The sequence below is a fragment of the Mirounga leonina genome, unplaced genomic scaffold (genome assembly GCF_011800145.1).
Source record: "Mirounga leonina isolate KUSES-001 unplaced genomic scaffold, KU_Mleo_1.0 Mir_152, whole genome shotgun sequence".
Taxonomy (NCBI): domain Eukaryota; kingdom Metazoa; phylum Chordata; class Mammalia; order Carnivora; family Phocidae; genus Mirounga; species Mirounga leonina.
The window spans coordinates 2775479-2799534 of NW_023270380.1; the positions used below are offsets into that span (position 1 = coordinate 2775479).

Genomic DNA, 24056 nt, shown 5'->3' on the forward strand with positions numbered 1-24056 from the left:
TCATCACAGAGCTCTTGGCCAGTTTCAATAATCAGGGAGGGCTAAATCAAGCAGGATTTACCTCATGGGCTTGGATCAGAGACCGAAATGCTTATAAAATATTAACCAGGGGCAGTGTAGCATTTTATCATGGCTTCGGTTTGTGGTATTAACTGTCTCTGGGAATTCGTACTCTTTCTGCATATATAAAATGCACACATCTATCACTATGCATTTTCCCTCAGGATCAAGGAAGGGACCCAGGTTTTAATTCATGATCTCTCTTATGTTTTATTAAGGGCCCTGGCCACTAGAGCTTGCCATAGATTGCAGGGGTATCTGAGGATGTGTTTCCTGTCATTCCAGCAAAACTTCTGTGCGGTCACTCACCCTGACTATGTAGTCTTTTCTGATTTTTTTTTTAAAAGATTTTATTCATTTATTTGAGAGAGAGAGAGAGAAGGAGAGCACGAGAGGGGGAAGGGTCAGAGAGAGAAGCAGGCCCCCCGCTGAGCAGGGAGCCCGACGTGGGGCTCGATCCCGGGACTCCGGGATCATGACCTGAGCCGAAGGCAGCCGCTTATCCTACTGAGCCACACAGGTGCCCCTCTGATTTGTTTTTAGAGGTCTTATTCTTTCCAAACTGTTTGTAGGAGGAGATTGCACACTGTGGTGTATTTTGCCTGGTGTCCCTGGGGACACAGTTGGCGCCTACCTCACTTTTGGTCACCTCTCTTGCTTGAATATATGGTCCAGCAGAAAGGTTGGTGCTCCCTGAGCCCAGGCGGGGAAGGGACATTTGAAGGCACCACGTTGTGCCCGTGGCTGGCCTGTCTAGAGGCAGTCACACCTCTGGGCTGGTCTTCCCCAAACCACCTTGGGCACGGGGCATGTCCCTTGAGGTTCTTTTTTTGTTTTGTTTTGTTTTGTTTTAAAGGACATCTTTTTATTGTGATGAAATATACATACACATAAAATTTACCCTTTTAACCATTTTTAAGTGTAAAACTCAGTGGCATTAAGTACATTCACCTTTCTGTGCAACCATCACCACCATCCACCTGCAGAACTTTTTTCATCTTTCCAAACGGGAACTCTGTACCCATCAAACTTGAGGTTCTTAGTGGCCCTCCATGGGGGCTCTGTCCACAGCAGCCCTAACTTGGTCATTATTCGAGAAAGAAACCACAGATCCAGGAAACAATTTAGTTGTGTTGCTATTTATAGCTCAAAGCTTGTGAAGTCCAGGCTGCTCTCCTTACCTGGACTTTGCTTTTCCTAAGTGGGTCAAGCCCATCAGTTTAGCATCTTGGTCGCTCTGCTGTTTGGATCCACCTTCTTTGTGGGCTTAGTCTCCACCTTGGCCACACACCTCCTGCCACCCATGGAAGACAGGCCCTTTGTTCTCTAACCAGGTTTCTGTTTCTTGTTTGGAAACCTTATATTCTGTCCTCATGAAACCTGCTTCTGTCTCCCCTTCTGGAACAATCTTTCTTCTCTGAGCTCTCCTAGAGCACATTTGCCCATTTCTTAGAATACATCTTCTCCTCTTTATTTAATGGTGACTTCCTGGAGAGCAGGGTGGTACTCTGTTTTCACCCGTATTTGCCCACTTAAGTGATAGACAATAAACAGGGTCTCAAAAGATATTTATCCAGTCATGGAATTGGAAACTATGGATGTCAGTGACAGAAATGATAGCTGGGTGTCCAGAATGCCCTTGAAGTGGGAAAGCATTTTGTCCTATTTCTCCCATTTATATTGGGTTGAAATCTGCCTTTTAAATAATAATAATAAAGAAGTAAATAGCATAGTTTAGAACCTAAGAAAGATTCGGAGTTATGTTTGAGTTGGAAACTTGCCTTCCATTTTATTGCTATGTAACCTCAGCGAGATAGTTTTTTCTCTAGGTTTCAGTTTTCTCCACTATAAAGCAGAGATAACATGTATTTCCGTGAACATAAAATGCACCATTATTTTATACACTACGAAGAAAGAAAAATCGCTGTCAATTAAATAATGATATAATGCTTTCTGTGGCTTAGAATTTTTATTTTGTTATTAAAATAGTCCTTTTTGATGTATTTGGGCTTTTGAAAAATCCTTTTTGAAAGGAAACTTAATCACTCAAGGTTTTCCTAAAACATCTTCATATTCAGGGTCTGAGTGTTCTGAAACACATTGTGCCTCAAAGTAGTCGGAGCTCACGTTTTTCATCCATTATCACCCTCTGCATCAGTGAAACTGTTGGTGATGCAACTTTTTTTTCCCTCCAAGACTGAACTGCTGTTTTCTGTAGGGTCTTCCGCCAAGCTGCAACACGGTTCTTCAAGTTTTAAATGATGGTGCTTTCCTGATCTTATAAATCCATTACGATAGATGGTTTTCAGACAATAGCTAGGTCTCCAATGATCCTGAAATGGTTTTTACTTTGAAACGCCAGGGCCTTGCAGATGGTCCACCAGACCACTGAGAATGACAGTCATGTAGTAACAGCTTCATCCTGACTACCTCCTGGCTGATGGCGATCTCAGAGATGTTAACATGGGGGGAAAAAGGGTGCATCTCAGAATAGATAACATAGGGCATAACTTCCCTCTTAGAGTTGTGGTAAGGTAGAGGAGAAAAGGTTCATAACTGTTATTGTGGAAACATCATGGAGCCCCCTGACAACAATAACTATTATTGGGTTCCTGCGTGGCTCAGTTGGTTAAACGTCTGCATTGGGCTCAGGTCATGATCCCAGAGTCTTGGGATCGAGTCCCGTCAGGCTCCCTGCTCAGCAGGGAGTCTGCTTCTCCCTCTGCCCCTTACCCCACTCGTGCTCTCTCTCTCTCTCAAACAAATAAATAAAATATTAAAAAAAACAACCCCCCCAAAACCCCAATAACTATTATTTATGGAGCATTCACTAATGTGATATGCTTATTAATTTATGATGTAATTTTCATATTAAAATTTTCCCTAATATATTTTTTCCTTTTTTTATTGAGGTATGATTTATATTCAATGAAATGCACAGGTCTTAAGTGCCCAGTTGTATGAATTTTGATACCTATTGTCTGCAACCCTATCAAGATATTTTCATTCCTCCAGAAACATCACCCTTGTGCCCTTTCCCAGTCATCACCCCCCTTCCCCAGACAGCCTGCATTCTGATATCTTTTACCATGGATCAATTTTGCCTGTGCTAGAACTTAGTATCAATGGATTCATTTTTTTTTTTTTTTTTGAGATTCCCCATGTCACTGTGCATATGAAGAGCTGGTGCCTTTCTATGGCTGAATATTCTTCCATTGTGTAGATGGGACCCTGTTTCTGCTTTTCTCCCTCTGGTGGACATTTAGGTTGTTTTATTTGGGCGATCACGAGTAAAGCCACTATGAACATTTGAGTACAACTATTTTTGGATTACATGTTTTCATTTCTCCTGGGTAAATACCTGGAGGTAGATTTTTTGGGTCCACACACAGGTGTGTATTTAACTTTATGCGAAACAGACGGAAGTCTTCTCAAGGTGGTTGTGCCGTTGACACTTCCATTATGGACAAGAGCTCCACAGCTCCACATCCTTGCCAGCTAGACAGCTTTGTCTGGTTCATTTGAGCCATTTGAATGGCTTTGTAGTGGAGTCTCTATGACTTTAATTTGTATTTTTCTGGTAACTAATAACCATCGACACGTTTTCATATGATCACCAGCCACTTGCGTATCTTACACTGTAAAATGCCTGTTAAATCAGTTGCCCATTTTTCAATGGGGTCATTGGTGTTTTAATTATTGGGTGTAGGATTCGACTCCTTTGTCAGATACACATATTATGAATATTTTCTCCCAGTCTGTGGCATGCCTTTTCATCTTCTTAGTGGTATTTTTGGTGAGTAGAGGTTTTTAATTGTGATGAAGTCCATTTATCTCTTTGTTTTTTGTAGTTAGTGTTTTTTGGGTCCTAATCAAAGTTTTGCTTATTCCAAAGTTAGAAAAGTGTTCTATACTTTATTCTACAAGCTTTATAGTTTTTGCTGCTACATGTAGGTCTGTGATCCATCTCTAATTAAATTTTGTGTATGGTTTGAAGTATGGATGAAAGCTAATGTTTCCCCATTTCAGTAGCTAGTTGTTCAATTACCATGTGTTTAAAATATAGTTGACCCATGAACAATGTGGGAGTTAGGGGTGCCAGCCCCCCATACAGTCAAAAATCTGAGTTTAACTTTTGACTTCCCCAAAATGGAACTGCTAGTAGCCTACTGTTGACCAGAAGCCTTACTAATAACATAAATAGTTGATTAACACATATTTTGTATGTTACGTGTGTTATCTACTGTATTCTTACAACAAAGTAAGGGAAAGAAAAGAAAATGTTATTAAGAAAATCGTAAGGAAGAGAAAATATATTCACAATACTGTACTGTATTTATTAAAAAAAATCCACATACACATGGACACGCACAGTTCAAACCTGTGGTGGTCAAGGGTCAGTTGTACTCTCTTTTCCTTATTGACTTACTTTGGCACTTTGGTTGAAAATCAATTGACTGTGTGAGTATGGTCTACTCCTGGACTGTCTGTCTATTCTATTCCATTGATCTGTTTTATCTATTTATCTATATGCCAATGCCATACTATCTTGATCTGTAGCTTCAGCATTCATTTGAAATCAAGTAATATATATTCTCTTCATTCTACCTTACAAGGATTTTTTTTTTTTTTTGGCTGATCTAGACCTTGTGCGTTTTATTTTATATTTTAGAATAAGCTTGTCGGTTTCTACAAAAGACCATCATGAGATTTTGACTGGAATTGTACTGAGTGAATAGATGAATTTGAGGAAGATAGAAATGTTAAAAATATTTGATTTTCCAATATATGTATATATATAGTATTCTGTCTTTCTGATTGCTTAAGTCTTTTTAAATTTCTCTCAGAAGTTTTTAAAATGGTTTTCTGTGTGGAGGTCTTGCACATGTTTCTTTAAATTTATCCCTAAATATTTTGAGCTTTAAAATATCTTGTAAATGGTATTTAAAAAAAATCATCTTCTACTTATTTGTTGTTGATATTTAGAAATATAATTGCAACCTTGCTAGATTCAATGCATGATATATTTTGCTTAGTGCTTTACAGAATTTCATGTTTATTCTTAAAGCCACCTGATGCAGGTGTTAGTACAATCATATTTTATAAGAAGTTTGCCCTGAAATTACATATGTTAATTTCTTTGCTCAAGGTCATGCAGGTTGAGTAACAGGAGGACTAGGATTTGAATTTAGGTCTAGTCTGACTCCAGTGGCTAGTCCCTTTCCACTCTACTATAATATTTCAACTGCTTGACATTTGGATATTTGAATGGAGTCATACCACATACCATGTGGTTTCCCTGGATTTCACTTGGACATTTTTGTTTCATTGTGTTTCACAAGGACATGATTTGGCTAATGGAAGCTTTAAAACAGAACTAACAAAAATAAGGTGATAAAGAGACTGGTGGTTTTCCCAGTTGAAGGAGACAGTCAGTGTTTTTCCATATTCCTCCATGGAAGACTATTCATGCAATTGGATGCAGTTGCAAAGCTCAGCCCTCTTTCTCCATACTGTTGGTGCACATTAGCTGTTGCTAAATCTTCCATGTGTGGGGATGCTGTCAAACTTGTTTTCCCTCCTTCTCTCTTGCAATGTGCTGCAGGAAACCATTTCTCTACAGCCAAGGAGCTCACGGAGGAGATTAGATCATTAACAGCAGAAAGGGAAGGGCTGGAGGGACTCTTGGACAAGCTTCGGGTGCTGAGTTCCAGGAATGTCCAAAAGCTGGGCAGTGTTAAGGAAGATTACAGCCGACTGAGAAGAGAGCTGGACCAGGGGGAGGCTGCCTACGGTAAGTAGTCACAACTGTTGCTTGGTGAACTATTCATGCTATTGATTGTACTAGGTGGCCAGGCAGGATGTTCTGTGCCTCATGTGAGCATCGATGTGAAAGGCATCCTGGAGCACATGACACTTTTCCTGGAGGATTTTTTTTGGCAGGAGCCTTGGCAAATGGGGTAGAATTACTTGTCAGCTTTTGTTTTGCTATTCACATGTGACATCTTTTCTTTTTCTGTCTTTTCTCCCCTCCTCTGCCCTGGATTTGCTAATGGCCTTGTGATTATTTAGAGCAATCTCTCCCTTGGCACAGGTCTTGAGAATTTTCTGTGTTTGACAATTATGTTCCTTTTGTTCCTTGGCTCAGTCTTCTGGCTTGCACAATCACAGACGAGAGCCTGCTGACTCAGAAAACTGAATAAAGACCATGAAGTGGCTCTTCTGTGTGTGCGTTTTTCCTGAGAGCTTCTTTCTCCAGGAAGAATGGTGTAGAAGAGGCCAATGCTGCCTTAACTGAAGTCTCTGCCTGTCGGAGTAGTTACCGTACTCTAGTGTTCTTTTCCTGTTCCAGTTGTTAAGAGTAACTGAGGTCACCTTGAGGTTTGCTCCCTGGGGGACAGTCTTAGAAGATGCTTGTTCAGTCTGAATTGATAGAGTAAAAACTTATTTCTTCAAAAAAAATGTGAAGAATTTACAGTGTTTTAGTTTCTAATCAGAAGAATGAAATCATGAGAAATAAATGCAGATTTAAAATATGTTAGATGCTAGAATCTGTTTTTTTACTGGTAAAATGAGAAGAAGAATATCCAGCTCATAGGCTGATTAAGCAGTACAGATTAAATGAGGTGACTTAGAAAGATTTTGAGGTGTGTGTGTGTGTGCGCTCTTGCATTTCTTCTAGGAAGCAGAAGCTGCTGGAGGCTAGAGGTCATACATAGTGTATCATGGTCCCTAAATGAATGTTTACTAGGAAAATGAAAGACCTATCTACTAATAAGTAACTATATTTACAAAGCATTCTTACTTAAAAAGAAATAAGGAAAGAATGGGAATGTTAGGTAGCCACATTTGAAATACGCTATTTGAAAATACTCCACAGATTGAAGTAAATGAAGATTAGTATTTAAAACCAGGTAAAGAAGTATGAAATTAGTTAGCAGAAATTAGGTGTGTCTTTTCACTATGAATAAATTGTGTTTGAAAGGCTTACTCAGTTGTAGAAAGAGGTTTCAGTTATTTGAATCACAGATAGGATACTCAGTTGTTATGGTGTCTTCTTCCCAATGGGCAGGCCTAACCTGGAACAACTGAGAGCTTCTTGTCTTTCTTTCCCCACTTCTGTAGGTCAAGCCTTCTTTTCTGCCAAATATGTAGAAACTGTACATTTGAGTCTGACTATATAACTAGGGTACTGAGGGATAACAACACTTTTTTCCTAAGATGTGATGCTGTGCTTCATGAAGTCATGATAGGAATGATCATTGGATATTTTAAATGAATTTTAGCTATAGACTTTTTAAATGTATAAACAATAAAAACTATGAAATTTCTCATGTCATCACTCCATAATTTTTGGCACAATATGGGGGAATCTATTGAATCTAAGAATAAAGAAGATGTGAACAAATTCGGACAAATTTAGTCGAGCAATATTTTCATTTGAACAGTTGAGCTCTTGAAAGCCATAAATATCTCTTAAAAAGAAAAAATGAGCCATGTAGTATTTTTTTGAATCTCATCCTTGTCACTTGACTAAGTATCTTCAAAATGATGAATAAAACATAAACAAATGGAATGAGAGATTGTTACCATCAATGATTCTAAGCTGCAGATGGCTAGTTACTATTGTGAAAGAGTTCTTTATGTTTTAGACTTGGATTTTGCTGGATCAGCTACCCTTTTCCCTATGCTTTAGGCTGAAGGTAATTCTTAACCAATCTGAGGTGACTTGGCATTAGGTCAACCAAATTAATAATCTTGGGTTGATGAGAGTAATGGGAGATAAATAAACAAATAAATAAATAAATAATGAATTCCTTAGTAGATTGAAGCTTTTTATTTATTGAAATGCAATAAAACTAGGCCAAAGTCCATAGTCTGCCATTTGTTGGCTTTTGAGAGTTAAAGATTTAGAGGGAGCTCTAAATGTAGAGCTTTAAATGTAGAGCAAATACAAAGGAATAGTATGCACACGTGTGTATGTCCCATGAGCTGACTCTTCTTTTTTTTTTTTTTTAAAGATTTTATTTATTTATTTTGACAGAGAGAGAGAAAGCGAGAGAGGGAACACAAGCAGGGGGGAATGGAAGAGGGTGAAGCAGGCTTCCCGCCGAGCAGAGAGCCCGATGCGGGGCTCGATCCCAGGACCCTGGGATCATGACCTGAGCCGAAGGCAGACGCTTAACGACTGCGCCACCCAGTCGCCCCGAGCTGACTCTTCTTATCCTTAGATAAAATGTTTTAAAATAAGACTATTTAAGAAATAAGCAATATGTAGAATTCTTTAATAAACCCGATTTTGGTTTCTAGCATGGTTGCAGAATGTGGCAACCATGGATAAGTAACTCTGTGATGGTCAGGGACCCAGGCTCTTCTATTTTGTTCATCTGTACCCCTGGACAGGTGACATTTGGTCCAAGATGGCTGACCCAGGCACACGTATGTCCAAGTCCAGCCAGGGGTTCTGGTTCTATAGCAGAAGGAGAGATTTGCAGTTTTGGGGAGCAATTAGCAGTCTCTCTCATACAGAAAACTCTTATAGATGGGAAGTGTTTTGCTGATCATTTACAATATTATTACATCTTTTGTGGCTGGCTCGATTGAAATCAAAGAAAAGCACTGTCCTTATGTTTCATTTGTTTTGTCACAGTATCCAGCATGGTGTCTTTGCAAATAGTAAATATACCATAAGTATTTGTTCATTTAATGGGGCCAGATGTTAAAATGAAACATTCCTTTATTTCCATATTATTCCTTTACTCCTCTACTTTGAATTATAGACCCAGACCTTGGATCTTCTTCTTCTTCTTCTTCTTCATTAATTCTTCAAATTCATTTTCTAATTTAGTGAGAACAGAGGTAAGTTTGGTTGTCTTTCGTGGAAGATGCTTGAGTTGTCTGAGTGGGATATTCATATTGGGGTGTGAGCAGACAGAACAAAATGATGAAAAAGTCCTGAAATGTGCCAGAGTAATCAAGGGCAAAGGGAGACAGAAATCATCACTGAATCCGTTGGCTTTGTCACAGTGATACACAGTCTGTGAAGAGACAAGAAGGGGGTGTGTTTTAACCTGTATCAGCTCCTTAAGACTTCAGGAAAATGCGTTTGAATTCTGAGCAACTTTAAGTACATTAAAATAGAATGAAATGCTTTCAACCCCTGATTACTTGTGGAGATTAACTATAAACCTTTAATTATTGTGGATTTCATTTTTTTTAAGGGAGGCTGAGATTAAAAAAAAACACAACAGTAACTTTTTTAGTTTGCTATATCTGCTTTTCAGCAAAAAGACAACCCTGAGATTTATATAAATTTTTCCATCCCTTGTGTGTAAGTTGATAATCTGTATTGTACTTTATTAATATTGTTGATTTCTCACTATAACTCAGATATAAAGGAAGCAGACGTCAAGGGGAGAGATTTAATCACAGAATAATCAGGGCTAGAATTTTAAATAGGACATCATTAGCATGTTAATGAATTTCCCCACTTTATACCAGCTGCCTGAATAGAAAAGATACTGCAGATGTAGCTCAAAAATCTGGCAGGGTCTGTGGCCCACTGAGCTGTCAGGAATTCGTATAGAGGGCCCGTAAAGTACGTAAAGGGATTCTCTGCGCGGCTATCAAATGGCAGGATTTCGTTTTTCCTCGGAGTGACGGCTGGGTGTGTTCAGCTTTAACTCATTTGCCTTTCAATGAGTAAGAACAAGTGGAGGGCAGATGAGGAGCAGTTTTTTAGTGTAATAAAGTTAGAGGGGAGTCAATTTTTTCAGTTATGGTTTGGGGCTAGTTCAGTACTTCCCCCTTATCCGCAGTCTTGCTTTCTACGGTCTCAGTTACCTGCAATCGACCCCCGTCAGGAAGATGATCCCCCTGATGAATCATCTAAAGGTCACTGGAAGCCTAATGCTGTGTCACAGCGCCTACGTCAGTCCCCTCACTTCGTCCCATCATGTAGGCATTTCATCACCTCACATCATCACAAGAAGGGCGAGTACAACACAAGATATTTTGAAAGAAAGAGCGAGACCACATTCATAAAAGTTTTATTACAGTGTAATTATTCTATTTTATTATTGGTGATTGTTGTTCATCCCTTACTGTGCCTAATTTGTAAGTTAAACTTTATTATAGGTTTATACGTGTAATAAAAAATGTAGTATATGTAGGGTTCGGTACTCTGTGGTTTCAGGCATCCACGAGGGTCTTGGATGCATCTTCTGTGCATAAGGGAGGACCTACCTTTTATTTTAGATTAGAAAGGCCGTAGGTCCATGCTGACATCATCCTGCCCTGACTTTTGGACTACCGCATAACTTGTGAGCTTGAAATAGCTGATGGAAGGAAGTATGACATCCTCTAGTGAGATATGTGTTCCTTGAACTCTGGAAGTCCACAGGTGAAGCTTCTTTTAGAAGTCACCTCACACCTGTTAAGAAAAGATCTTCAGTATAGAGATCCTGCACTTTACAAGTTCTGCATATATAGGCAGTAACTCTCTTTCCACATTTATAGGATGTATTTAGAAGAAATTTTGAAGAAAAATTAGAACAGAAGAATAGAATTTGCATTCCGTGTGTGTGTCTGTGTGTCCATGTATGGGGAGGAAATGGAGAAAACATAATGGAGATGTAAACAACACAATTAACAAAAAAATAAAATTTGAAAGTTGAGATGGAAGAAAAGTCATTGGCTTTTGTTAATTATTCTGTGTTGAGAATATGATGTGATAATGAGCTTCCTAGGAACCAGAGCAAAAAAGACAACTGAAGTGTCATCCATCCTCCTCAAAAGCAGCTAAAAGCACAAAGTTTTCAGGAATGTGGAGTGGTGTTAAATTCTTAAAGGCCTTTTTTTTTTTTTTGAGAGAGAGTGCGTGTGCAAGTGGGGGAGGGGACGGTCAGAGGGGGAGGGAGAGATAGAGAATCTCAAGCCCCTGACACCGGGCTCAATCTCACGACTCTGAAATCATGACCTGAGCCAAAATCAAGAGTCAGATGCTTAACGGACTGAGTTACCTAGGCGCTGCTTAAAGGCATTTTTTTTTTTTTTTGAGAGCTCACAACAGATTCATAACAAATGCAAAAACACTCTCCATGTGGCTGTTACCAATCCCTCCTGGAAAGGGGGATGTCTTCAAAGCAGGGGTTCATGGATAGACTGAAATGTATACATATCTTAGATGTGTGGGTGTGTACGTATTTTTCCACAAAAATTTTGATCCAGTGTTTTGGCAAAAAGGATTTAGAAAAGAGTCATTCTAAAATCTCCCAAATTTTTAAGAAACATGTGAAATGATAATAATACCATGGGAATGAATTAGTAAAGGCTCAGGCTAATTACATTTAAGTCTGGAAATTTCCAGTGATCTGACATAATTCAAACATGAGACTAGAAATGTAGAAGAGTAGCCAGAGATCATATTCTGTAGAAATATTCACCAAATGTCACTTTTTTCCCTCTGAACTTTGAGGAAGGTCTGCGTGGTAGACAACTTTGCTCTCTTGGGGCCAGAACAGCAATCGAGCTCTTGATGACCAAGGACCAAGCTGTTTGTCTTGGAACCAGAGGTGTGTTGCAGGTTCTGTATGTGGCAGAACTTAGATTGTTATATGGGGAATATCCTATTTGCATTTGCCTTTCTAAATCAGAAATCTTTGTTTAGATTTAAGAACACAGATAATATGAACTTTGAGAGAAAAGCTTCTAAAAAATGTCATAATCTTTCTTTTCTCAGGTTTTTCATGGACTGAACTTTTACATCTCTATTTATCATTGATTAATCTTATTAATAAAATCATTATTTTATCAGTTACATATATATTTGCCTTTTAAATTTCTCTCCATATTTTTTTCCTTTTCTAGTTATATCCTTGCATCTCTGTTAGTGTGGTTATTTCTCTGCCACCACTTTTGCCTGTGAATTTCTGTGCTTGACATTTGCAATGAACTTCCCCCCTCTTTTATCAAAAAATTGTGATAATTCCTTTGGGAGGCCTCTCCACAACAGTGTAAAAAGCCTGTGTTCAGATGTAGGAGGCCTTAGTTTCATTTCCCTTCTGTTGCTTGCTCATCATCTGTGCAACACCTGGCGTAGAGAGTCATCACAGCGTGAGACTTGATGAATGACTGATCTTTTGCAAGGCACTGTATCTTACCTGCTTCTCAGTCACTTCGCATATAACAGTATTTTCATCTATCCGTGCATCATTTCTCTGAGCATTTATTGAGCACTTACAGTATGCCAGGCTCTGTGTTAGGCCTTCATGGTCCAGAGTGAATCAGACCCTCAGTCCCTGAGGCCACCAAAGCCCCCATTTACTAGTCCCTCTGGTCTCACATTCCCACAGTTGCATCCATACTTTGTTCTTTCCCTTGCTCTCTACCATTTCTGATCTCCTATTTCTGTGTGATTTTTTAGAAGTCCTTACTTGTTACTTTCTTTTCCACCTGTCTCCTGATTTGCTTTCTATACTCCATTCCCAATACTTCAGTCATATATCCCCTAGTGGAATGCAATGATGATTTTAATTGTATTTCATACCAATTACAATATACAGCTTTTTGATATGCTAATTTGTTTGGAGTGGGAACATGATTCTATATAATAGGGTGGGTGCACGTGACTCTGAAGTGTCTGGTGGATCATTCTTGGCAACAGTGTCTTTCCTGGTCTTTCTCGATTTCCTCTGGATTCTGGGCTTTTGATGACATTGGTTTGCACGTGTGCACACACACACACACACACTTATGCTCATGCGCTCCTTCCTGAAGATTAAGCCAAGAGTGGTGGTTAGGCAGAATGCCATGATTCCTAGAGGAGAGTCTGTTGGCTGTGAGTTGGTGAAGGGTGATATGTTGCATAAGACCATATCATGTCCTGCAGAGTGCTCCACATCTGGATCCTTGTCTTTTGTGTGACTCTTCCTCCCACCTCCATTTTTAAATGTCCCCTTGTGGGAGTGGTGCTACCCTCAGTTAACTGAACAACTTCAGCATTATGTTATGACTTGAAAACATATCGTTCTTATTATGATTATTAGAACTTAATATTAGTAGAACTCAATTCTAAAGTATTCATAGAGGTATTCATATTACCTTTTATATAGATCCTTAGAAGTCTAAAAATGAGTTCTTTTAAGATTTCTTCCTCCCTTGCTCTTCATTGTATATATTCAGCATGTACTTATTGGACCCCTTGCTGTGTACACAGATTAACTATAGCTATTACGGATTTACTATGTTCTTGCAAAGGAAGGAGTGATCCCCTGTATGTTGTCACATTCTCTTCAGTTATAAATGTGGATTACTTTTCTTTTTGTTCTTAAGCCCTTACTCTGCACCAGGCACTGAGCCAAGTCTCGACGCCTATTTAGCTGCCTAATCCTCTGGACAGTGTGTGGCCGGCTCCAGCATGGTCTCTGTTTTATAGATGAAGATGCTGAGGCTTAGAGAGGGTCAGAGCTTTGTCCAGGGGCACATGGACATGAGGGGTAGGAGCCAGGATTTGAATCCTTTTTTGTCTGCACTTTTATGTTCTTCATGAACTTGATTCATAACACGAGTTTCTCTACGCATCCCTCAACCTCACCACCCTTCCTAAATGCTGCACTCATAGTCATGACTATGAAAACAGAGTCTGCTAAAAATCACCTCTAGAGGATGTTGTGTACCCTGAAAAGACAGGTTTTTTTTTTTTTAATTTTGAAATTTGTAAGTATGCTCTCTGTATTTCAAACCTGATCTGCTATCTGCAACTTCCTGATACCAGATGGATCATTTCACTCGTTGGGAGATCCTATAGGTTATAATTGTTATGATAACAACATATTTTGTATTAAAACCGAAATCTTTTGTTGTGGAAGGGTGACTAAAAGGGGCCTAGCATTCTACAGCTAGTAGGAAAAAAAGTTGAACTGTAACAATGTAATTGGATACATATTTGTTAACTTCAAACCACTTTTTGATACGTTTTCAAAGAACCGTTGATAGTTCCGTTTCCTGTTCTAAAATGCTTAAATGTCAGTGTTTTCCTCTGTATTCCTGCAAGTACAGGCATTCATAAGTGGGTTGACATACTATCCAGAGTTTCTGGTGGAGGACTACCACAAGCCCTGTTTGCCTATGAATTTACTACTGTGCCATCCTATCCTAAGGAATTCAACTTGCAAAATGTGATGGTCTTCTTTCTAAGCTTCTTTGAGTGAGTTTTTGCATTTTAAATAAAACATTTAACATATTCTGTAATTCAGGGCTTTGAGGAATTAGGACTGATTTTTTTCTTAAATTGAGTCCCAATTCTGTGAGGTTTTACTGAATTCAGTTTTATTGGTGCTGTGGCATGTTTTCTGCTGTCACAATTTTTTCCAGTGATTACTTTTTTTTTTTTTTTTAAGATTTTATTTATTTGACAGAGAGAGACACAGCGAGAGAGGGAGCACAAGCAGGGGGAGTGGGAGAGGGAGAAGCAGGCTTCCCGCGGAGCAGGGAGCCCGATGCGGGACTCGATTCCAGGACCCTGGGACCATGACCTGAGCCGAAGGCAGATGCTTACCGACTGAGCCACCCAGGCACCCCAGTGATTACATTTGTATGAAATATCTTGTTTTCCTCTTTGACATTGCCATGAGTCACGGCCTCCTGCTATTTTCCTCGGCTACTTCTTCTTCTTTGAAGCTGCGATTCGTTTAGGAACCCAAGAGAGACAGTACTTTTTTTTTGAGAGACCATTATTTGTTGTTAATTTGATTTTTCAGCTCTTGTAAAGGAGAAGGGGGTATGCCGATCCATGTTTTCCTGCCCTGATTGCTTCGTTGCTCCACTTTTTGCTGCCCTGGGCCCACCACACTTCCGTATTTGGGGGTAGCCATCCTGTCTCATCTGTTTTCCCTCAGGTTTTTATACAATTGGGGAGGGAGGGGTGGATCACCATAGGGGTGGGCAATCCTAAGCTAATGCTTTGAAGTTTAATATTTATAGCATGGCAGAAACCATCAGGAGTTGCTTAAAGATCTACTGACTTGGCAGCATCAAAAATTTATAAACCAGGGGCGCCTGGGTGGCTCAGTTGGTTGGGCGACTGCCTTCGCCTCACGTCGTGATCCTGGAGTCCCGGGATCGAGTCCTGCATCGGGCTCCCTGCTCGGCGGGGAGTCTGCTTCTCCCTCTGACCCTCCTCCCTCTCATGCTCTCTGTCTCTCATTCTCTCTCTCTCAAATAAATAAATAAAATCTTTAAAAAAAAAATGGGGCACCTGGGTGGCTCAGTTGGTTAAGCGACTGCCTTCGGCTCAGGTCATGATCCTGGAGTCCCAGGATCGAGTCCCACATTGGGCTCCCTGCTCAGCGGGGAGTCTGCTTCTCCCTCTGACCCTCCTCCCTCTCATGCTCTCTGTCTCTCATTCTCTCTCTCAAAATAAATAAATAAATAAAATCTTTTTTTTTTGAAGATTTTATTTATTTAACAGAGAGAGACATAGCGAGAGCAGGAACACAAGCAGGGGGAGTGGGAGAGGGAGAAGCAGGCTTCCCGCCGAGCAGGGAGCCCGATGCGGGACTCGATCCCAGGACCCTGGGATCATGACCTGAGCCGAAGGCAGACGCTTAACGACTGAGCCACCCAGGCGCCCATAAATAAAATCTTTAAAAAAAAAAAAAGAAAAAAAAAATTATAAACCAGATATGCTTGTATTTTGTGTGCTCCCACAGTTATATAATGTAATTGTATTTTTGTCTTGACATTATACTTTCCAAGGTCTTCATGACTCATTAACAACTGGTTGCATACTTGGCTTCGAGATTTAATTATAACCAAACTTTTAAATTCTCCTTTTATTTACCAAAATGATGTTTAACTTTTGGTTATTGTAGCCTATTTTGAACATCTCCCTTTTTGTCTATTTTACTATGGCTGCTTTATACTTCATGTATCCCCAGATGTTATATTACCCTTCCCTAAGAAAGAACCTAATGCAAACACACTGTGATTTTAGGGTGTACTTAATGAAAGGAAGCCTGGGCTTGCTCAGACAGGGTAACTGTAGTATTTGAGCTTCTTTTTAACTCTGTATGTGACCCAGCATTTGACTTTGGTCCGTATGTCCCAACTGTATTGGCAAAACAGAAAATTAGACTTTGGCAAATGTCTGTTTGTCTTTCACCGAACGCCATTTTCTCCCCCCAGAGACTGAGGAACAGTAGGGGCTAAATACCGGACTCCATGTCTGCCCTGAGAAGGTCACCAAACACTGAAATTCCCTAGCGGTCTGGAATCCTAGCAATGCATCAACCTTTGGAGGCAAAATAATTTCCCCTATGGATTATATAAGAATCCTCTGAAGGTGAAGCTTATAAGATTCCTGGGGTTACTTTAGTGGTTTAAAATTTAAAAAAAAAATTTATTCCGCAAAACGGCATAAGAATAAGACACATTTTCAAAGCCAAACAAAAAGAAGTCCATCATACAACATCTGTAACAGAGCTCCTGGTTTCATTTTTAGTGTCGCCCCAGTGTCCGAAGCACGTGCACACCTCTTACACACTGTGTATTCTCTCCCTGCCGTTCGCCTATGTGCCAATAATGAAAGCATCCCACATCACTCAAGCCTCGCAACTTTATTTGTGATAAATTTGTCACCTCCATTCTAGAGATGCTGACACTGAGGAACAGTGAGCTCAGGGAGTTGTAGATGGGAAGTGAAGAGCTAGAATGGGACTCGGAACTTCTGGCTCCAGAGCCATGCTCCTCAACACACTTATATTTCCCTGTTGTGACATAGCATTCCACTTTATTATTTATGGTCTTAATAACGTTCCGAGACTCAATATACCATGCTGTGCTTAGTCCTTATTTTGATGTGTTTCGTGATCATTTTTATGAATTCCTTTCTAAAGATAAAGTGCCAGATCGGGATTACTGGACCAGAGAGTATGATCAGCTTTATGGCGTAGCACATGCGCAAACTGATTTTCAAAGAATTATACAGTTTAACTGATGCTACCAGCCCATCCTTTCCCATACTGGGTGTTATTTCTTAAAAGGTTATTAGTCCAATAACAATAATTAGATAGTACTTAGTTCATGCCTTATTTCTGCATATATCTGACCAATCACAAGGCTGAACTCGCTTCTTTTTGTGCCTTTATAATTTTTTTTCATAGTTTCTTGTCCATGCACTTTGTCCATTCTTGGGGGGAGGGGAAGGGAATGTGATGATTTCCTCATCTTTATTTAATGTGGTTATTATAATTTTTTCCTTTGTGTGTACGCACACGTGTGAAATTAACCCTTTATCATAATTAGTAACAGAGCAAGAAAAGAAATTTTTGTAAACAGTGATACCATGTTGGGATGACAGTTTAGGATAAATTCTGAAACTTCTTAAGGCATCAGGATGCAAATCATGTAACAAACAGCGACAGAGACAGGTCTTCCCCAGGAAAGGAGGTCTGTCTCCACTCTGTGCATTAATATTCATTGGGCCTGGCCTTTCGAACACATGAGATATCTAGGGAGCTGCTGCAATTGGGACCATAATGAACTGGCTTCACTTTTTGCAATAAATCTGGGGAAGACATTGTTTTTCAGGTTTGCGTCCATTAAAATACACAAACTGAGAGAGGTGTACGGCTTCCTACCCACCTCCTGCCTTTCTCAGCATGACGCAGCTACTGTCACCATCTTTAACTTTTTTTTTTAAAGAGTTTTTTATATATTTGAGAGAGAGAGAGAGAGCACACGAGCAGGGGGGAGGGGCAGAGAGAGAGGGACAGAGAATCCCAAGCAGACTCTATGCCGAGCGCGGAGCCTGACACAGGGCTCAATCTCACGACCTTGAGATCACAACCTGAGAGGAAACCAACAGTCTGATGCTTAACTGAGTGCACCACCCAGGCACCCCCGCCTTTTTAAAAAATTTTCTGTTTTCTTAAATAGACCCACTAGAAAAATAGCTTCTACATGTAAGAATTTTCCCCTCCAAAGCATGTTGTTAATTCACAGACTGAAGGAGAGTGTCTATGGTGTGTGTGTGGCCACTGAAGCTCAGTTTGAGGGAGAGAGCTAAAGGACATGGTAGAAAAAGGAACTCCCTGTCCTGGAAAAATGCCAGAAGGGATGACCTTTTACATTTTCACCAGCTTTTCGTAGAGAGCTGTTGGGTTTGCTAGGGCTCCCTCCCCTTCTCAGACAATAAGCAGTGTTGGGCATTAAGTCAAAGATCCCCTTCCGAGGATGCAAGGGGAAGACATGATGTGTAATCATAATAAATTACTATGATCTGGGCTTCATGAAGGCACCTTCTTGCCTGTTGCAGCTGTTGGGCATCAGATTCTCCCATCTCCCAGACCACGTCTTCCCATGGCTTTCTGCTGCTTCCCCTTGATTTTCTGGTTTCTTCCCTCCACCTCTGGAATATCCCATGCCCTTACCCACCCATGTGCCCACTCCCTACATTCCTTCTAAGCTTCACCCTGATGGCTCCCTTTGACCCTCTGAACTTCCCACGATCTCTGCGTGCTCTGGATAGAGTATATGAAACCTCCCCACCATCTCCCCAGAAGTGGCTTCCTGTGACATCTGTGTCTGGATTTCTCTTGCCACAGAACCCATGGATTCTCCTGTATGTACATTCTGTGTCCTCCTTGTGCCATTTTGTTCTCCCCCTGCCTTGAGCTTAGCCTGATATGGCAAAGGTGATCATTATCCCTCCCTTAATGTTCCATGATTATTCATTTCGCTTTGCCTTGTTGAATGGAATATTTAATACCATCTATGAAGAAGCCTGAAGACTATAAATAAACGTTCTCTCTGGTCTTGAAAGAGTTTTATATAATATAAAATTTAGAGCACATTTTTCTCAGGAGCCCTGACATTAATATTCATCATGAGCCCCGAAGTAGAAGCTATTCTATTTTAGCATAATGAAGTTTACCATATGTTTCAAAGTTACTTGCAATTGTGCTTCTCCTAATGACAATTAAAAAGGTCATCTTGTCTTGCCAGGTTCTGTTAGATATATAAACCAGTTCCTGGCTGCCAGGGTGAGATGTATGAGGGCATTTGTGTGCAAATGCAAGGGGAAGACATGATTCTTCTTATCCCAAAGTGTAGCTGTTTGCATCTAATTACCAAACATGGAACACACTATTCTTTGGCTTTATAACATATATGGACATAGAAATTGAGACTTCCAAAGAAAATTCTCCTCTGTGTTCTCAGTGACTAGATTATTTGAGTTTTTTTTTTAACCCCCGTTCATTAAGCATTGATGTGATGGGTCCCCTAAAACATTGGATAGAGAAATTTGCCATAAAGACACTGGTTTGTTTCTGATCTTTTTTCTGCCTTGCTTAAAAAGTTATTTATTTGCGTTAGTTATGGGAACAGTATTGTATTTAATTCTCCACATCTGAACTTTGATAAAAGAATAGGGAGAAGGGGAGAAGGTGGCCATGAGTCAGGGTAACAGGTTTCTTATGGAGCTTGTAGAGGGCTGAATCTGTGTTAACATCGAAGCAGGTGATCCTTGGAGGAGACGGTCTTGGGAGCTGATGCTGGAGGACAGTGGTTCTTAATCTGGTTTGGGAATAGCAAATTAGGTTGCCTTTGCCATAGTTGAAATATTAATATATTTCTATGTATAAATTCCCCTTCATTTTCCTTCCTTCCTCCCTCCCTTCCTTCCTTCTTTCTTCCCTCCCTCCCTCCCTCCCTCCTTCCCTGCCTTCCTTCCTTTTTTTCTCCAAGCTTCTTTGCCTGAATACGACAAGCTAATTTCTGTATTCAAGCCGTTAGAATTTATGAACGTTTATCAATAGATAGGAAAGACAGGTAAGAACGTTTTGGATTCATTAGTGCATGCACAATTTTCAAATTTCTTACTTGGGAGAATACTGGAGAAGATTCCGTGGCCCATGAAACGTCTGATTGTTGCCATCTGATACTATTAAATGCCTCAGCTTTAACAATTAATCTATGTATTGAGCATATACTCATGGAATACAGACAGTGCAGAGAGCTGCCCCTTCCCAGCCTTTAGGTGTGAGCTGTGTGCCGACGGCACCATCTATCTGGAACCATTTGTGGTCAGATTTGCCAGAGGCACAGAATTGGTCCACATCCCTCAAGGTGCTTTCTAGGCTAATGAATCGATGTTAATTATTTTTACTATTAAAAAGGATCATTCTTTTTTTTTTTTTTTTTAAAGATTTTATGTATTTATTTGAGACAGAGAGCATGAGAGGGAAGAGGGTCAGAGGGAGAAGCAGACTCCCCGCCGAGCAGGGAGCCCGATGCGGGACTCGATCCCGGGACTCCAGGATCATGACCTGAGCCGAAGGCAGTCGCCCAACCAACTGAGCCACCCAGGTGCCCTAAAAAGGATCATTCTTAATTGAGAGTGCTAGAAAGAGAGGAATAAACAGTTTTCGTAGCCCTGTTACACATAAGTGAAGAAGAAAAATCACCATCTTTATGTAAATAAGGAAAAGAATGGTAGCATGAATATGAAAAGGGCTCCTTTCTTCCACTCTTATTTTCCTCTTTGGCCTAAAGCTGTTAACACTGAGTGTGTGTCCCTGTTGTCATTTCGTGTTATAACCCACATGTTGTTTGATGCTGACAGGGATGGATATCTGAGTCTATCTGAAGAGGTACATGTAAATTTGTGTAGTGGCCTTTTTTTGATTGTACATTTTGACTCAGTATATGATGCCCTTACATGGAGGTATTTTGCAGGACTGTCAGCTCATGTTTGAAGGTCCTGTGCAGGCTGGTGCTTGCAGTACCTGCCTGGTCTCTCACTCCAAAGCCTTAGTTAGCGCTTGATCCTACAGCAGGCGTTGAGCACCTCCTAGGTGCCAGGCACGGGGAAAGAAGGATGGGAAGATCGGATCCTGTCTGGAGAAGCTTGCAGTCATTGGTGGGGGAGGCAGGCCCACACAGCAAACAGGACACTGTGTGGGGAGGGATGAAATAAAGAAACAAAGGTGAAAAGAGAGCAGAGAGGAAGACAGCTCCAAGTGCCCTGAAAGAACCCGGGCCCGCTTCACAGAGAAGGCAAAGTGGCTTTGAAGGTGGCTGAGGGTGGAGGTGCTGGAGGCCTCTAGGCTGGAGGAGAGCATGACTCAGAGGTCAGGGGAGCCTGGCACGTTTGCGGCATGAGGAGACCAGGGACTGCCACATAGCTGCTGCGTGACTTTGGATAAGGCTCCTGATCTCTCTGAGCACCAGTCTCCCCCTCTGTCACAGGAATGTGACCGCCTTGCTGTAATCACACAGAGCTGTGAGAGGATGAAATGAGATAACGCATGTGACAGACGTGGCTTGGCCCCTGGCTTGTAATAAGGACTCAGTTAACCTCACTTAACATCATTATTGATCTGGCCAATGGTAGGTCCGATAATAGGTCCAATAATGAGAGTCCAAGAGTGGGAAGTGTAGAGGGTGAGGCTGAAGAAATGGGGAAGAGCCAGACTATGAGAGGTTTATTCACCATGCTGGAGTTGTCAAGGGTTTTTGAAGGTGGTGGTTAGTCATTGAAGAAACCTGGTTCCTGTGACCTTAATCTACCCTGAACATTCTTACTTTATAAGATAGATGACTATCTACAATCTCATATCAGTGTTTCTCTCTTAAAAATGTGACTAACATTACGTATCTATTAAGGCTAGATAAAAAAATACTGATAATGTCAAGTGTTGAGGAGAAGGTGAGACAACCAGATTGCTCATAGATTGCTGGTGGGTGTAAATGGTAGAGCCATTCTAGAGAATAGTTCGCCAGTTTCTTATAAACTTAAACATGCACTTGCCATGGTGACCCAGGAATTCCATTCCTAGATATTTATTTATCCTGTAGAAATAGTTATGCCCACACAGCATATTATTCACAGGTATTATTCTTCCAGCAAAATGTGTAATGGATTTTATAGCAGCATGATTTATAATCACCCCAAACTGGAGAAGCCCAGTGTCCTTCAGTGGGTGACAGGAATAATAAGCTTTTGAACATCCACATAGTGGAATACTACTCAGCAATAAAAAGGATCAATTATTCATACACACAACTTGGATGCATCTCAAATGCATTATGCTGAATCAAAGGAGACAGACACAAAAGCCTTTATCCTGTATGATTCAATTCATTTAACACTGTAGAAAAGGCAGACCTCTAGGGACAGGGCTATAGGGTTGGGGGAGGGTCTGACTACAAAGAGGCAGCACGAGGGAATTCCTTGGGGGTATTTAGATTGTTTTGTATCCTGTTTGTGGTGATGGTTACAAAAATCCATCTGTGGTATTAAAACCCATAGAGCTATACACCAAAAAAAGGAAAAAAAAGAAAAAAGAAAAAGTGTTACTGTATATGAAAAAGAAAGAGTTTAAAAAACTCTGAAATTTATAGCTCATATCTTGCATGCATTATCTGTTTGATCTCATTTAAGCCTCCAATAGCCCTGTGAGGTTCATGTTACTATTCTCTAGTATTCTATTATCCACTATTGTTATTATTGACTACGTTGACATTTCATAAGGTGTGGCCAAAGGTTGCAGAGCCTGGCACAAGCCAGCTTTGTGTCACTCTTCAGGCCCACAGGATTGCACGCCACCCCTCAAGGAGTTGGAGTGGGGACAGGAGACACTTGTCTCAGCCTCTGGTCCAGGCTGCTCCCCAGTGACCCAGTTACCCAGCTGATCCGTCAATGTCTGTGGCTCTGTGTGTCCTGTGGTTCAAAGTTTACAAATGGGCAAAGGTGTTAAATGATTTTCCTATATGCTTAGTCTCAGAAAGGGAGTTTGCTATTGAATATTTTTATCCCTAACTTCTTTTTTTTATGATTTATTTATTTATTTGACAGAGAGAGACAAAGCAAGAGAAGAAACACAAGCAGGGGGAGTGGGAGAGGGAGAAGCAGGCTTCCTGCGGAGCAGGGAGCCCAATGTGGGGCTCAATCCCAGGACCCTGGGATCATGACCTGAGCCGAAGGCAGACACTTAATGTCTGAGCCACCCAGGTGCCCCTATCCCTAACCTCTTAACTTGTACTGTTGGCTAAGTTATATTTAGCTTCTTTTCAAGGAACTACCACCTCCCCAGAGGGCTTTTGAATGGTGACACCAGTGAAAACCTTGTTCAATTTTCGTTCACTTCACAGCTTCAACTTAGTCTCCTTAAATATCGTTCAGGTTGTAACCCAAGGCAGCTCTGTGGCTGTGTAGAGCTGTTAATTAACTAACATACTCAACCTTAGACCACAGGGTTGGAGATAACTCCTTAGAGAAAAAAAAAGCAAGATATTAAATAAAGAGGAACAGTAAAAAAATGGAGGAATCTTAATTCTTTTTGTATATTTTATACTTATTTGTTTAAATATCTATTTCTCCAACCACTGTGACAGTTTTTGAGATCATTAATCTTCTGTATCCCCCCACCCCCATCTGTGCTTTGCATGTAGAGTAGGGGCTTAGTACAAGCTTGCTGAATTAGATGGATCCTGAATTAGAGAGCTGAGTGGAATTTGTGGGGTGCAGTATTTCAGGGTATTATTCTTCCAGCAGTCCTGTATTCAGAATCAACTATGTGCCAAGTCCTGTGTAGGTGCTCTTAGAGATATTATGTGAATTATTACTTATAAAATCCTATGAAGCATATATCCTCCTTCCTGAAGGAGGAAACTGAGGCCGGGAAGGATGAGCTGAACTTCTCAGTATGCACACCAGACAGTGTGAGCTATGTGGTCAGACCCATGCAAATTCAGATCCACATAGTGCCATGTCATGAAGTGGGACATGGCATGGGGTAGTTGTTTAACTCCTGTGAGCCTCATTTTCTGCCCAGTTTACTCATGTAACCAGTGGTGGATCCAGTGTTTGGCCCTGAAGCTTTTACAGTTTGGAGGTAGGTCTTATATAAGAAAAAGCACATAAAATTCAGAATCAAAATTAGTAGCAGCGCTTGGAAGGGACCCATAAAGGTGAGTGGCCCTGAGGCATA

The 24056-nt window shown here is 40.6% G+C and overlaps 1 protein-coding gene across 1 annotated transcript in view; it reads left to right on the plus strand.

The window, feature by feature from the left end:
* DISC1 (DISC1 scaffold protein) overlaps nucleotides 1-24056 on the plus strand; it is a 369242-nt gene that overhangs the window by 159292 nt on the left and 185894 nt on the right. The window contains exon 9 of the mRNA XM_035008463.1: nucleotides 5666-5854. Coding sequence (XP_034864354.1) covers nucleotides 5666-5854 — 189 coding nt within the window. The remainder of the gene's footprint in view (nucleotides 1-5665; nucleotides 5855-24056) is intronic.